The following is a 15,256-nucleotide window of genomic DNA, read 5'->3' on the forward strand; positions in this document are numbered from 1 at the left end:
TGAATGGTCGGGAGTTCTCCCTAAGGGTTAGCCCTCAAACTCCCTGACCCTGTAACTCTGCGGTGAGGTTGCCAATTTGATATGAGAATATAAGCCAGTTTGCTAAATGGTTTCAACATTGTGTTGTTGTTCTCTTTGACATTTGTCTTAGAAATTTGTATTAAGAATGTAATAATTAGTCATTACAGTGAATAGTTTTGTCTGGATTTCCTGAATCAGAAATGCCCTAAACTGTTGTTCTGGTCTGTCTTCTCTCGAGGTTATGGCGATAGTGACTCCAGATGGTATCTCGATGCATGGAAGGGATAATTAGACCGAGAGCAGTGTGAGCCTCACCCCCTCTTACCGGCTGAAGTAATGGCGACAATGGCGTTCACTATTCTTCACCACTTCTACCTTAGACTTGAGTCCGAGACAGCAACCTGTGTAGTGTACAGCCTCCAGTCGAAGCTATCAACTGCCTTTTCTCTCAGGAGTGCGGCATGAGTCCTGGGAACGTCCATGTGGAGTGAGCATAGAGAGAGATCACATCCAAACTTCTCTCATGCTGCTGGTGTACTGTTCGGAAAAAGGATAAAACAGAATGGACCATAAAGGATGGTGGTGGTGGCTCAGGTGAGAGATTTGTCTGCTTGGAAAAAATCGGATTACTCCCCAGATATTGAAACCGGGACATTATGAAGGGCCATCCACTTTGACAGGCATTAGTTACATGTGTGCCATTGTGCGGATGAACTGTAAAGCTAAGACACCAGAAGAATGAGTGCCGGAAGGGAGGGGGGTGGTCAACCGTGCCCGTAATTGATTTAGGGTTGCCCAAAAATTTTTATTTGGGGTATAAGGTTGATTGTGGGGGTCTCCACACTGGGAGATTTATAGTAATTTAGACAAAACATGCATTGAGATACCGATCTGTTATTAACATGCCACTCACGACAGTGTAAGATAGGGAAAAACGGGGGCCATGCTGAGAAAGGTTATTGCTGTATATGTATTCTAGGTTGTGTGGAACATGTGTGTGATCATTGTTCCAGATGAGGGACTGTTTGAAACTGACTAATTGACTTCAGCACATTTTAGTATGTTTATAACTATATAAGTGGCCTAGCAGTAGTAACGAATGTGTTATGGTTTAGATGGAATGATCTATGTGCAAATGTATTTGTGGCCGGAGGCAAAGTACAAAGAGGGCCTGTCTCAGAGACAGAATGTTCCCATAAGGGTGAGATAGGAGTCATATGATAGCGCTTCTACCATAGATTGTGAACTATTGCCCTATAATACTGTCTTCTAGCTTTACTGATTGATATTATTGTATTCTCTCTAAGTTTTGCATCATGATATTCACTTGAGTAGGAATGTGTCACTTATGAGAATAAGTGACCCATTCCTACTCAAGTGAATATCATAAAATAGCTGTTTGTGTATGAGTCCGGGTAATTAACAATGGACTGAGGCAAAGTGCAAGAATGTATACTACTGATAAGAAGACCGGGAGATGTGTGGAGGAGTACCAAAGGTTCTGGACTCGGGATGGGAGGATAACACCACCTGCCTAGACACAGAGATTCATTGTACATCCTAGACAAAGGAGGGGGAGGACTTGTCTGGGGAAACAGAGGGCCAAAGTGAGGATGACATTGCGTGGGAACACCTCCTGTAAAACCTGCAGCCTGATGGGGAAGTCTGGGTACAAGCATGAGGAGGTATTTTGAGCCTTAATTTTTGTGAACCCCAGCAGAACAGTATCCAAAGGTATAGTTAGGCTAAGGGAGAGTGAGAATCGTCATATTATGAAACTTCAGTTTTTGCCATATATGATTATGCATAGCTTAACGCATTACTAACACTTGTCATATATTGTGTTTTCTTTTCAAGTCTTTTGCTATCACTCTCTTAGGAACCGGAAGGAGGAAGAGAAAGTCAAAATCTCCAGCTGAAATGTCCTTATCAGTTGTACAACAGGAGGGGTAATGGCAGAAAGGGGGGGAGTAAAAGTGTGCATAGTGTGATTATAGGTTTGAGGCCTGGGCTTTATGCCATGAAAGCAGATTACATAGTCAGAGGCCATAAGTCTCGGAGGTGTAAACATCCAAATCAACTGAGAATATTAATCATGTTTTCTTTTCTGTTTATTTATAAGTTATTTCTAAGTTTATTTAATGTTGAACAGTATGGAGCTACTAATTAAAAAAAATAGGGATTGTTGGATTGTAGCTTGAAATATACTTTTTAATGATACCAAACTAGAACTTATTGATTATTTTACATGTATAAGGAATGTATATGTTGGGGTCAATGAAGGGTGGATAGGAATTTGATGTATGGAAATTTACCGAGTGAGACAAGGGGAAGTGCAGAAAGTTCATTTTCTGTTCGTAAGGAGGGAGGCAAAGGGCAACAGTCTAGTTAGTCTCTGATAAGGCAGACCGGCTGTTGAACAAGGGAAGAGTGAGGAATTCGACTCGAGGTCAAGTCAACAGATGAAGTGAGAAAAAACCTTGGGGAGGGGGGACTCAATGACTCTCCTACTACAGTCCTATCTCATATACATACACTTCCACACCCACGAAGGTTCTAGCATCAGGCAGGGCCATGACTACACCAGTGAGAGGAACCAATAAGTTCCTGCCTAGCAACAGAGATGTATTGGCTGTCTAGATGTGTAAGGAGTTGACCCTGCCTAGTAGGAGGTTATATGTGCTTGTGTAATCATACCTTGTCTTTGCAGCTGTATGACCCAGTGGGTGAATAAACTTGGGTTTGAGCTTTTTCTAGTCGTCCGTTTGAGTTTTTACTCTGTTTGTTCAGAACCTAACAGATGGCATCTGACCAAATTATGCAATAATTTAGTTCTGGGTTAACCGAGATTACCAACTAAGTCCCTGATCTAAACACTCCATAGAACCCCATAGGATAGCTACTAATGATAAAAGCTAAAGTTCCTGTTCAATCCTGTGTTGAAAGACCAAATTACTCAGTTGAGTAAAATGGAATCATGGAGTTAGGGAGAATTTCAGTCCGTAGAATCTTAGTCTTCCGGAAGATTTCAAAAGGTCATTTCCTGGGTCTCATTTGGGATGACAAAGACCTGTCCTCCTACTCCACCTGCTCCTCTCCAGGTTAGGAAGACATCTCTACCTATGTATCTACAGAGACATCAGAGCAAGGGTCAGTTTCTTAGGTAAGAATATTTAAAATGCATCTAGACCCAACTATCAACTGTTATGGCACTTATTGGCAGGTAGATGACTACAGAGCCATTGAGAGGTTGTAGCTGGCTGGCAGCAAGGTAATTTGTGGCAAGGCAGAATTGAACTGAAGAGCAAAAATAAGCAGATCCATGATATATCCATGCGGCATTGTCTATGGAAAATACCTAATCAGCAGACTGTACCTGTTGAAGCAGACTCAGAGGAAACCATCTGGAAATCCTATAACATCTCAATGACCAGAAGGAATAAAAAGACTGTCAAGACTCATTGTGAATTGTTTCATGATGATATATAGCCCACAATCTCAATGTATCACACATACAAGTCCAACAGTCTGACAGAGAATCCTCATCTAATTCCACTGGCCACACTAGTAGCAGGATGTAGCTTAGGAACGTTATTAGCCCTGCCTGCAGTATCTTGTGGTTGCAGGCAGCAAAGCAAAGCTGCTCTCATCTCACAGCATGGCTTCAATATTGCAGCATATTGAGTCCTTCCTACTGCAAAAGCCCTTAGGCTGGAGCAACTACAAATAGGTGGCACTGCAAGCCCTAAATGTCGCCATGTATAATTTTATTTATTTTTCTCCTAAATCTACTGAAGAGCAGCAATGACTACAGCATTGGACATCTCTCGTCTCATTTCGGGGGGTGTGAGCTCACCTTGGTCCTACAGCGAGAGTCCCCGTCCGGGTCGGTGAGTTTCCCTCCGTACGCAGCAGGAAGCTGCTCTGGGTCTATGTAGTTCAGCAACACCTCCTGCCAGTTGGCTGCAGAACAGACAGGTAAAGAGAGAGAGACTGATATTACCATTTTACGTTTGAGTTATTTAGCAGATGCTCTTATCCAGAGCAACTTACAGTAAGTGCATTCATTACCTTTACTGACCTGACGGGTTAAGCTGGGTAGAGTTAGAGACGATGCAACCATATACTGTATGAATTCACAGTGTATGGAATGTTCCTACTGTAATAGAAATGCCATGCATAGAGCTGACATGATTCAGCATTCTGGAACAGTATATTTTTATGGGAACATTCCAATGGAAATACAGAAGTGTCTTACCACCCAGGACAATGATCTTGTTGCGGGTGATCTCACTCAGGAAGTGCTTGACGAGGTTGTAGGCCACGGGGAAGAGCTTGGGGGCTGAGGATTGGAAAAGAGAGAACATGTGTGATACAATGGTGTCTAATTAAGGTTTGAGAGATGTGAGACACACAACATAAGTAAGTTTACTACTGGGATACTAAGGGGTAACATCTCCCTCTGGAATCCTTAATTGGTGAAATTGCCACCTCCGTTTGAGATATTACAACAACAAAGAAGTTACTGCAAACAACGATCATGGTTCTTTTCCCTTGGACATCATTGCACGTGTGATAAAACAGCAGAATATGTACTGCATTATTTATTTTTTAAATACCGCCGGACGTTCCTCTTCTCCATTTCATCAACAAAAATAATAACAAAGGTGGTTGGGGCAAACAGTGGCTCTGTTTCCCCAAATGCGGATTCGATCTTTAGAGTCATGTCCATTATTCATGGTTTCTTTAGGATCTATCTTTTTCAAATGTACAAAGAAACGATAGCATAGTTTGTCTTCTCCAGATAATTTCTCCACATCCAGATATAATAGATTGATATGACGAAAAAGTGGTGGTGAAACGTACCTTTAATGACAAATAGTCTCTTGAGGCCCTCAGGGTAGTTGTCTTCAAACATGGTCAGGATCTGTAAGGATACAACACTTTAATCAGACAGTATCATCTCAGAATACTTTCCCCCTATGGATTCAACAGAACAGTGTGTGTGTGTGTGTGTGTGTGTGTGTGTGTGTGTGTGTGTGTGTGTGTGTGTGTGTATACCTCTCCGTAAGTCTCGATGGCAGGCTTCCACAAATGTTTGAGACCCAGACCCTCACAGTCATAGATCATAGTAATGGCTTCCACATGCCTCCCGAGCTGGAGGAGAGAGAGAGCGAGACAGATGGAGATGGAGAGAGAAATAGAGAGGGTGGAAAAGAGAGAGAGATGAGAAGGAAGGCAGAAAACAGAGGGAGAAAGTGGAAGGGAGTGTTAAAGTGTTAATAAATGTACACTACATGACCAAAAGTATGTGGACAAAAAAGATGTTGGCTCTTAGATGGCAATCACCTCACTCTCTCCCAATTCACCAGTGGATACAGTTACTATTAGAAGGTATAACATTGGAAACATCGACAGCGAGAATGAATCGGTCTAGTCAAGGAACAATTGAGCCTGGACAAATATACTTCACTCTAAAGGATAACCTAAGCTAAAGCCCAACAGATACAAATAAACAAATAAATAATCTATAAATCCCAACATGTACACTCATAAAACAAATATGTATACATATATAAACTTCTGACTTCAACTATATATATATATATATATATAGTTGAAGTCAGAAGTTTATTAAAACTCGTTTTTCAACCACTCCACAAATATCTTGTATACAAACTATAGTTTTGGCAAGTTGGTTAGGACATCTACTTTGTGCATGACACAAGTAATATTTCCAACAATGGTTTACAGACAGATTATTTCACTGTATCACAATTCCAGTGGGTCAGAAGTTTACAAACACTAAGTTGACTGTGCCTTTAAACAGCTTGGAAAATTCCAGAAAAGGATGTCATGGCTTTAGAAGCTTCTGATAGGCTAATTGACATCATTTGAGTCAATTGGAGGTGTACCTGTGGATGTATTTCAAGGCCTACCTTCAAACTCAGTGCCTCTTTGCTTGACATCATGGGAAAATCAAAAGAAATCAGCCAAGACCTCAGAAAAAACATTGTGGAGCTCCACAAGTCTGGATCATCCTTGGGAGCAATTTCAAAACACCTGAAGGTACCACGTTCATCTGTACAAACAATAGTATGCAAGTATAAAGACCATGGGACCACGCAGCCATCATACCGCTCAGGAAGGAGACGCGTTCTGTCTCCTAGAGATAAATGCATTTTGGTGCGAAAAGTGCAAATCAATCCCAGAACAACAGCAAAGGACCTTGTCAAGATGCTGGAGGAAATTGGTACAAAAGTATCTATATCCACAGTAAATCAAGTCCTATATCGACATGACCTGAAAGGCCATTAAAAAGGCCTGACTACAGTTTGCAACTGCACATGGGGACAAAGATCGTACTTTTTGGAGAAATGTTCTCTGGTCTGATGAAACAGAAATAGAGCTGTTTGGCCATAATGACCATCATTATATTTGGAGGAAAAAGGGGGATGCTTGCAAGCCGAAGAACACCATCCCAACCGAGAAGCACAGGGGTGGCAGCATCATGTTGTGGGGGTGCTTTGCTGCAGGAGGGACTGGTGCACTTCACAAAATAGATGGCATCATGAGGAAGCAAAATGAGGTGGATATATTGAAGCAACATCTCATCAGTCAGGAAGTTAAAGCTTGGTCGCAAATGGGTCTTCCAAATGGACAATGACCCCAAGCATACTTCCAAAGTTGTGGCAAAAGGGCTTAAGGACAGCCCTGACCTCAATCCTATAGAACATTTGTGGGCAGAACCGAAAAAGCATGTGTGAGCAAGGAGGCATACATACCTGTCTCAGTTACACCAGCTCTGTCAGGAGGAATGTGCCAAAATTCACCCAACTTATTGTGGGAAGCTTGTGGAAGGCTACCCAAAACGTTTGACCTAAGTTAAACAATTTAAAGACAATACTACCAAATACTAATTGAGTGTATGTAAACTTCTGACCCACTGGGAATGTGATGAAAGAAATAAAAGCTGAAATAAATCGTTCTCTATACTATTATTCTGACATTCCATATTCTTAAAATAAAGTGATGATCCTAACTGACCTAAGACAGGGAATTTTTTACTAGGATTAAATGTCAGGAATTATGAAAAACTTAGTTTAAATGTATTTGGCTAAGGTGTATGTCAACTTCCGACTTCAACTGTACATACAGTTTATATACACTACCGTTCAAAGGTTTGGGGTCACTTAGAAAAGCACATTTTTTGTCCATTAAAATTACATCAATTTGATCAGATATACAGTGTAGAGATTGTAAATGTTGTAAATGACTATTGTAGCTGGAAACGGCAGATTCTTTATGGAATATCTACATAGGTGTACAGAGGCCCATTATCAACAACCATCACTCCTGTGTTCCAATGGCACGTTCGTTGTGTTAGCTAATCCAAGTTTATCATTTTAAAATGCCAATTGATCATTAGAAAACCCTTTTGCAATTATGTTAGCACAGCTGAAAACTGTTGTCCTGATTAAAGAAGCAATAAAACTGGCCTTCTTCAGACTAGTTGAGTATCTGGAGCATCAGCATTTGTGGGTTTGATTACAGGCTCAAAATGGCCAGAAACAAATAACTTTGTTCTACTTGTCAGTCTATTCCTTGTTCTGAGAAATGAAGGCTATTCCATGCGAGAAATTGCCAAGAAACTGAAGATCTTGTTCAACGCTATGTACTACTCTCTTCAGAACAGCGCAAACTGGCTCTAACCAGAATAGAAAGAGGAGTGGGAGGCCCCGGTGCACAACTGAGCAAGAGGACAAGTACATTAGTGTTTAGTTTGAGAAACAGACGCCTCACAAGTCCTCAACTGGCAGCTTCATTAAATAGTACCCGCAAAACACCAGTCTCAACGTCAACAGTGAAGAGGCAACTCCAGGGTGTTGGCCTTCTAGGCAGAGTTGCAAAGAAAAAGCCATATATCAGATGTTTTGTGCACAGGGGCATTGTCATGCTGAAACAGGAAAGGGCCTTCCCCAAACTGTTGCCACAAAGTTGGAAGCACAGAATCGTCTAGAATGTCATTGGATGGTGTAGCATTAAGATTTCCATTCACTGGAACTATGGTGCCTAGCCCGAACCATGAAACTGGGTACTGGATTTCCTGACGGAAAGATCATCAAGAACATCAACCACCCAAGCCACGACCTGTTCACCCCGCTATCATCCAGAAGGCGAGGTCAGTACAGATGCATCAAAGCTGGCACCGAGAGACTGAAAAACAGCTTCTATCTCAAGACCATCAGACTGTTAAATAGCCATCAATAGCCGGCTACCAACCGGTTACTCAACCCTGCACCTCAGAGGCTGCTGTCCTATGTACGGAATCACTGGTCACTTTAATAATGGAACACTAGTCTCTTTAATAATGTTTACATACTGATTTACTTATTTCATATGTATATACTGTATTTTAGTCAATGCCATTCCAACATTGCTCATTCTAATATTTATATATTTCTTAATACCATTCTTTTTCTTTTAGATGCGTGTATTGCTGTGAATTTTTAGATACTACTGCACTGTGGGAGCTAGGAATACAAGCATTTCGCTACACCCGCAATAACATCTGCTAAATATGTGTATGTGACCAATAAAATTTGATTTGAAAAACAGCCCCAGACCATTATTCCTCCTCCACCAAACTTTACAGTTGGCACTATGCATTCGGACAGGTAGCGTTCTCCTGGCATCCGTCAAACCCAGATTTGTCCTTCGGACCGCCAGATGGTGAAGCATTATTCATCATTCCAGAGAACGTGTTTCCACTGCTCCAGAGTCCAATGGCGGCGAGCTTTACACCACTCCAGCCGCTGCTTGGCATTGCGCATGGTGATCTTATGCTTGTGTGCGGCTGCTCAGCCATGAAAACCCATTTCATAAAGCTCCCTACAAACAGTTATTGTGCTGACGTTGCTTCCAGAGGCAGTTTGGAACTCCGTAGTGAGTGTTGCAACCGAGGACATATGTTTTTTATGAGTTACGCACTCGGCGGTCCCGTTCTGTGAGCTTGTGTAGCCTACCACTTCACGGCTGAGTCGTTGTTGCTACAAGACGTTTCCACTTCACAATAACAGCACTTACAGTTGACCGGGGCAGTTCTAGCAGGGAAGAAATTTGACAAACTGACTTGTTGTAAAGGAGCCATCCTATGACGGTGCCACGTTGAAAGTCACTGAGCTTTTCAGTAAGCCCATTGTACTGCCAATGTTTGTCTATGGAGATTGCATGGCTGTGTGCTCGATTTTACACACCTGTCAGTAATGGGTGTGGCTGAAATACACTATATATAGAAAATTAGGCTATGTCAGATCTGTGACCATAGCTCGGGTTTTCAACAAGGATGACAAAGATTCTACAGGAACACTTCATTAGTGGTATAGAATCTCAGTAAGGTTGGTGCCAGGTGTTTTTCCTGGTCTTGTAAAACATACTGTATGTTCATGTAAAACTCCTGATCCTCCACATACAGTACTGAAAATCATAGATAGTGGCCTCATTGATTTAAATGGGAATCCCCATTCTAATAATTATATTTATATGAATGAAACCTCCCCATACCCTCTCAGACTGCAGGTCACACTCCTTCTGCAGCATCTCACAGTCTCTGATCTTAGACTTGATGAAGTCCTGTTTAGAGGCAGACAGGAAGAGGCCCTTAGGGTCCACAGGGCCGATGACATCCCACCAGATGGGGCTTCCCTCCCGGTCAAACCCGCACATCCCACCAGACAGGTACTTCTCAATAACCTGGACACAAATGCAATGGAAACACACTATTAACACCATGGTAACTATAGAATAACTATCTTCAAAGTAATGACTCGGGACGTCGGGTTTGAAATGAAAGCTTCTTTTAGTAATACTACTGGTTCACGTTACATTTAACAAATTTAGATTCTACAAACAATAAAAGTAAGTTGCTAGCGAAAAGTCAGGATAATCACTTGTCACTTGACATAACTGGCGCGATCTCTCTCTACCTCCTGTCGCAAGGCATTCTGGAACTTGCAGTCAAAAGCGTAATTTAATACTAACCAATACAACAAAATATGTATGTTGTTCTCTCAATCTCCAACACACAAATTCTAATACAATTACATATGTAAATAACTCGAATGAAAATATCTTTAGATACAGCTCAATGAATTAACTTAAACATTAACTCTGTAAACCATTAAAATTACAAGTAACAGAGTAATACCATGGCACTACTATACAGTCAAATTTCAACTATTTCAGTATTTAGGCCCATCTGATATTTTAATAATCGAAAAAGATAAAAATGTACTCTGCTAATAGGTCAATTGAATAAGGGTGATAACAGACTGTCATACCTCTGGAGGCTGCCATTCTGTGGTGATTGTGTCTGCTTTCATGTGTTTCCTGAAGTCAAGGTGCTGGAAATAAAGCATGACAGAACATGAATGGCTCCAATAGTTTTTACATGTAACGGATTGAAATAGCTCTCTCTCTCTCATGCACACAAACACACTGTTTGTGTCAGGAGAACAGTGACTATAGTGAGTTAAGTAGATCAGTAGGTTTAGACTGCCAGTGTGACAATACCTGCATAAATACCCCATCAGCATAAAGTGGATAATACATTACACACTTCAGGAAATGATAGAGCTGAGCGATTAACTGACCTTTCGTCATTTATGGGGTTGGTAAACAACTAATTGACCGTCATTGGTTCAATTACTTGAATTCCATTTTGTTATGTGTTCTTTTGTGAGCCCATTGCGCCGTTTCTCTAGAGAAAAACTGATCCATTCACAAGATAAATCAAGTCAAGGACTATGTGGGACGCTGGGCTGAAGGGACTTCATTAAGTTTTCATTAAACAAATATTCAACCTAGTTGACTGCAGAAATGTGCTAATGAACTACAATGACCACATTCCATTGTGAACGTTTTTTTCTGGCTCAGACAGATGGATCAGAGAGGAAGAGGCAAAGTGAGAAGCTTCATTCTTGACAAAATCTATCTAAAATAAGCACAATGCAATTCCATGGGCTTATTGTGGAACTAAGCTTGTTGCCTTCCTTCCCGCGTTTGGGACGACTCCCATTGTTAGAGCGGAGACATGAGCATCTCGTCATTATATACAGATCTCTGGATGGATACACTGCTAAATTAGGTAAAATAAACATAGACTGCATGAGGGTGGAATGTACGTACACAACAAACAACGAGAGGGATGGAGAAAGTTTGCGAAAATAGGCCTTATCTACTTTGAAGAACTAGTAAAATTAAACTCAGCAAAAAAAGAAACGTCCCTTTTTCAGGACCCTGTCTTTCAAAGATATTTAGTAGATCTTTATTGTAAAGGGTTTAAACACTGTTTCCCATGCTTATTCAATGAACCATAAACAATGAATGAACATGCACCTCTGGAACGGTCGTTAAGACACTAACAGCTTACAGAGGGTAGGCAATTAAAGTCACAGTTATGAAAACTTAGGACACTAAAGAGGGCAATAAATTGCAATGTCCGTACTGTGAGACGCCTAAGACAGCGCTACAGGGAGACAGGACGAACAGCTGATCGTCCTCGCAGTGGCATACCACGTGTAACAACACCTGCACAGGATCAGTACATCTGAACATCACACCTGCGGGACAGGTACAGGATGGCAACAACAACTGCCCGAGTTACACCAGGAATGCACAATCCCTCCATCAGTGCTCAGACTGTCAGCAAAAGGCAGAGAGAGGCTGGACTGAGGGCTTGTAGGCCTGTTGTAAGGCATGTCCTCACCAGACATCACCGTCAACAACGTCCCCTATGGGCACAAACCCACCGTCGCTGGACCAGACAGGACTGGCAAAAAGTGCTCTTCACTGACGAGTCGCGGTTTTGTCTCACCAGGGGTGATGGTCTGATTCACGTTTATCGTCGAAGGAAGGAGCTTTACACCGAGGCCTGTACTCTGGAGCGGGATCGATTTGGAGATGGAGGGTCCGTCATGGTCTGGGGCTGTGTGTCACAGCATCATCGGACTGAGCTTGTTGTCATTGCAGGCAATCTCAATGCTGTGCGTTACAGGGAAGACATTCTCCTCCCTCATGTGGTACCCTTCCTGCAGGCTCATCCTGACATGACCCACCAGCATGACAATGCCACCAGCCATACTGCTCGTTCTGTGCGTGATTTCCTGCAAGACAGGAATGTCAGTGTTCTGCCATGGCCAGCGAAGAGCCCGGATCTCAATCCCATTGAGCACGTCTGGGACCTGTTGGATTGGAGGGTGAGGGCTAGGGCCATTCCCCCCAGAAATGTCTGGAAACTTGCAGGTGCCTTGGTGGAAGAGTGGGGGAACATCTCACAGCAAGAACTGGCAAATCTGGTGCAGTCCATGAGGAGGAAATGCACTGCAGTAATTAATGCAGCTGGTGGCCACACCAGATACTGACTGTTACTTTTGATTTTGACCCCCTCCCCTTTGTTCAGGGACACATTAGTCTATTTCTGTTAGTCACATGTCTGTGGAACTTGTTCAGCTCATGTCTCAGTTGTTGAATCTTGTTATGTTCATCCAAAATTTTACACATGTTAAGTTTGCTGAAAATAAACGCAGTTGACAGTGAGAGGACATTTCTTTTTTTGCTGAATTTATTTTGTCAGACAGCTCTGCAGCATACTTAGGCAGGCAAGCTAAGTAGGATGACTAAAGACAGTATAGTATGGGGAGCACATAACGATAGATGACCTGGCTAGATGGATGGTCACTACCTGAGCAAAGATGAGATTATTACTTTAAGGAATGAAAAATAATAAAGTCATCAAATAAAAATAAAGTTATATAAACTGAAATATTTCCAATATTTTGGCAATTGAATGCCCACTATTTTTGACTTTGGAATTTACATTAAAAAGCTCTAAAATCATTGTTTACATACACTACCGGTCAAAAGTTTTAGAAAACCTATTCATTCAAGGGTTTTTCTTTATTTTTACTACATTCTACATTGTAGAATAATAGAAAACATCAAAACTATGAAAAAACACATATGGAATCATGTAGGAACCAAAAAAGTGTTAAACAAATCAAAATATATTTTATATTTGAGATTCTTCAAATAGCCACCCTTTGCACACTCTTGTCACTCTCTCAACCAGCTTCACCTGGAATGCTTTTCCAACAGTCTTGAAGGAGTTCCCACATATGCTGAGCACTTGTTGGCTGCTTTTCCTTCACTCTGCGATCCGACTCATCCCAAACCATCTCAATTTGGTTGAGGTCGGGGGATTGTGGAGGCCAGATCATCTGATGCAGCACTCCATCACTCTCCTTCTTGGTATATAGCCCTTACACAGCCTGGAGGTGTGTTGGGTCTAAAAAACAAATGGTAGTGGGACTAAGTCCAAACCAGATGGGATGGCGTATCACTGCAGAATGCGATGGTAGTGATGCTGGTTAAGTGTGCCTTGAATTCTAAATAAATCACAGACAGTGTCACCAGCAAAGCACCCCCACACCATAACACCTCCTCCATGCTTTACGGTGGGAAATACACATGCGGAGATAATCCGTTAACCCACACCACGTCTCACAAAGACACGGTGGTTGGAACCTATCATTAAGGCAAATTTGAAGAATCTCAAATATAAAATATATTTGATTTGTTTAACACTTTTTTGGTTACTACATGATTCCATATGTATTATTTCATAGTTTTGATGTCTTCACTATTATTCTACAATGTAGAAAATTGTAAAAATAAAGAAAAGCCCTTGAATAAGTGGGTGTTCTAAAACTTAGTGTTAGTATTCACACCCTTCAGTCAGCACTTTTTGGCACCAATTATAGCGGTGACTCGTTCCTGGTAAGTCTCTAAGAGCTTTACACACCTGGATTGGGCAACATTTGCCGATTGTTCTTGTCAAAATTCTTCAAGCACTCTCAAATTGGTTGTTGATCATTGCTAGACATCCATTTTAGGTTATTGTCATGCTGAAAGGTGAATTCATCTCCCAGTGTCTGGTGGAAAGCAGACTGAACCAGTTTTTTCTCTAGTATTTTGCCTGTGCTGAACTCCATTATGTTTCCTTTTTTATTCTAAATAACTCCCTAGTCCTTAACAATTACAAGCATACCCATCACATGATGCTGCCACCAATATGGAAAATATGGAGAGTGGTACTCAGTAACGTGTTGTATTGTATTTTCCCCAAACATAACACTTTGTATTCAGGAAAAAAAGTGAATTGCTTTGCTGCATTCTTTGCAGTATTTCTTTAGTGAATTATTGCAAACAAGATGCATGTTTTGGAATATTTTTTATCGTGTACAGTCTTCCTTCTTTTCACTCTGTCAATTATTGTGGAATAACTACAATGTTGTTGATCTATCCTCAGTTTTCTCCTATCGCAGCCATTAAACTCTATAACTGTTTTAAAGTCACCATTGGCCTCATGGTGAAATTCCTGAGTGGTGTCCTTCCTCTATGGTAACGGAGATAGGAAAAACGCACATATCTTTGTAGTGACTGGTACTGACACACCATCTAAAGTGTTATTAGTAACTTCACCATGCTCAAAGGGATATTCAATGTCTGCTTTTAAAAACCAATAGGTGCCCTTCTTTGCGAGGCATTGGAAAACCTCCCTGGTCTTTGTGGTAGTATCTGTGTTTGAAATTCACTGCTCGAATGAGGGACTTAACAGATAATTGTTAACCACTATTACTGCACACAGAGTGAGCCCATGCAACTTATTATGTGACTTGTTAAGCACATTTTTACTCCTAAACTTATTTAAGCTTGCCATAACAAAGGGGTTGAATACTTATTGACTCGAGGCATTTCAGCTTTTCATTTTTTTATTAATTTGTAAAATTTTCCAAAAACATAATTCCACTTTGACATTATACAATACCCTATAATGTCCCCTCAAATAATCTGAATTTATGTAAACATAACCATTTTGAAAATGTAGCTTGTCCAAAAACAGTGATCTCTTTGGGGTAAATTGAGCATAGGGATAGGGTAAGTTGAGCCACTTCAATTCGTAGGCAAGTTCTATGCATTTGAGGCTACTAAGCCCATTAAACTGGTCCCTGAGATTCTTGATATGTTTGGCAAGCTCAGACTCCATGTCATCAGACAAGACCTAACGTGCTTCTGCTACTCTATCATAGCCTCTCTTTCACACAGGTCAACGACCCCTGCTTGTTTTACGTTTGTATACATGAGGCATGATAATGTCTGCTCTGTAACAATAAAA

General features: G+C 41.2%; 1 protein-coding gene and 1 long non-coding RNA gene across 3 annotated transcripts in view; one reads left to right on the top strand and one right to left on the bottom strand.

Annotated features, from left to right (window-relative positions):
- The window catches only part of LOC106584883 (SEC14-like protein 2), a 54,712-nt gene that overhangs the window by 23,326 nt on the left and 16,130 nt on the right, over positions 1 to 15,256 (bottom strand). For both annotated transcript variants that reach the window (XM_014170488.3, XM_014170489.3), the window contains 6 exons: positions 10,362 to 10,424; positions 9,586 to 9,774; positions 5,083 to 5,178; positions 4,888 to 4,948; positions 4,280 to 4,363; positions 3,878 to 3,984 (listed from right to left, as the gene is read on the bottom strand). In XM_014170488.3, the coding sequence (XP_014025963.1) occupies positions 3,878 to 3,984; positions 4,280 to 4,363; positions 4,888 to 4,948; positions 5,083 to 5,178; positions 9,586 to 9,774; positions 10,362 to 10,424 (600 nt within the window). The remainder of the gene's footprint in view (positions 1 to 3,877; positions 3,985 to 4,279; positions 4,364 to 4,887; positions 4,949 to 5,082; positions 5,179 to 9,585; positions 9,775 to 10,361; positions 10,425 to 15,256) is intronic.
- Positions 1,530 to 2,772, top strand: LOC123730370 (uncharacterized). The gene is made up of 2 exons (XR_006761732.1): positions 1,530 to 1,706; positions 1,879 to 2,772. It is a non-coding gene; the product is annotated as an uncharacterized LOC123730370 (long non-coding RNA).

The sequence above is a fragment of the Salmo salar genome, chromosome 24 (genome assembly GCF_965601325.2).
Source record: "Salmo salar chromosome 24, fSalSal1, whole genome shotgun sequence".
NCBI classification, from domain to species: Eukaryota; Metazoa; Chordata; class Actinopteri; order Salmoniformes; family Salmonidae; genus Salmo; species Salmo salar.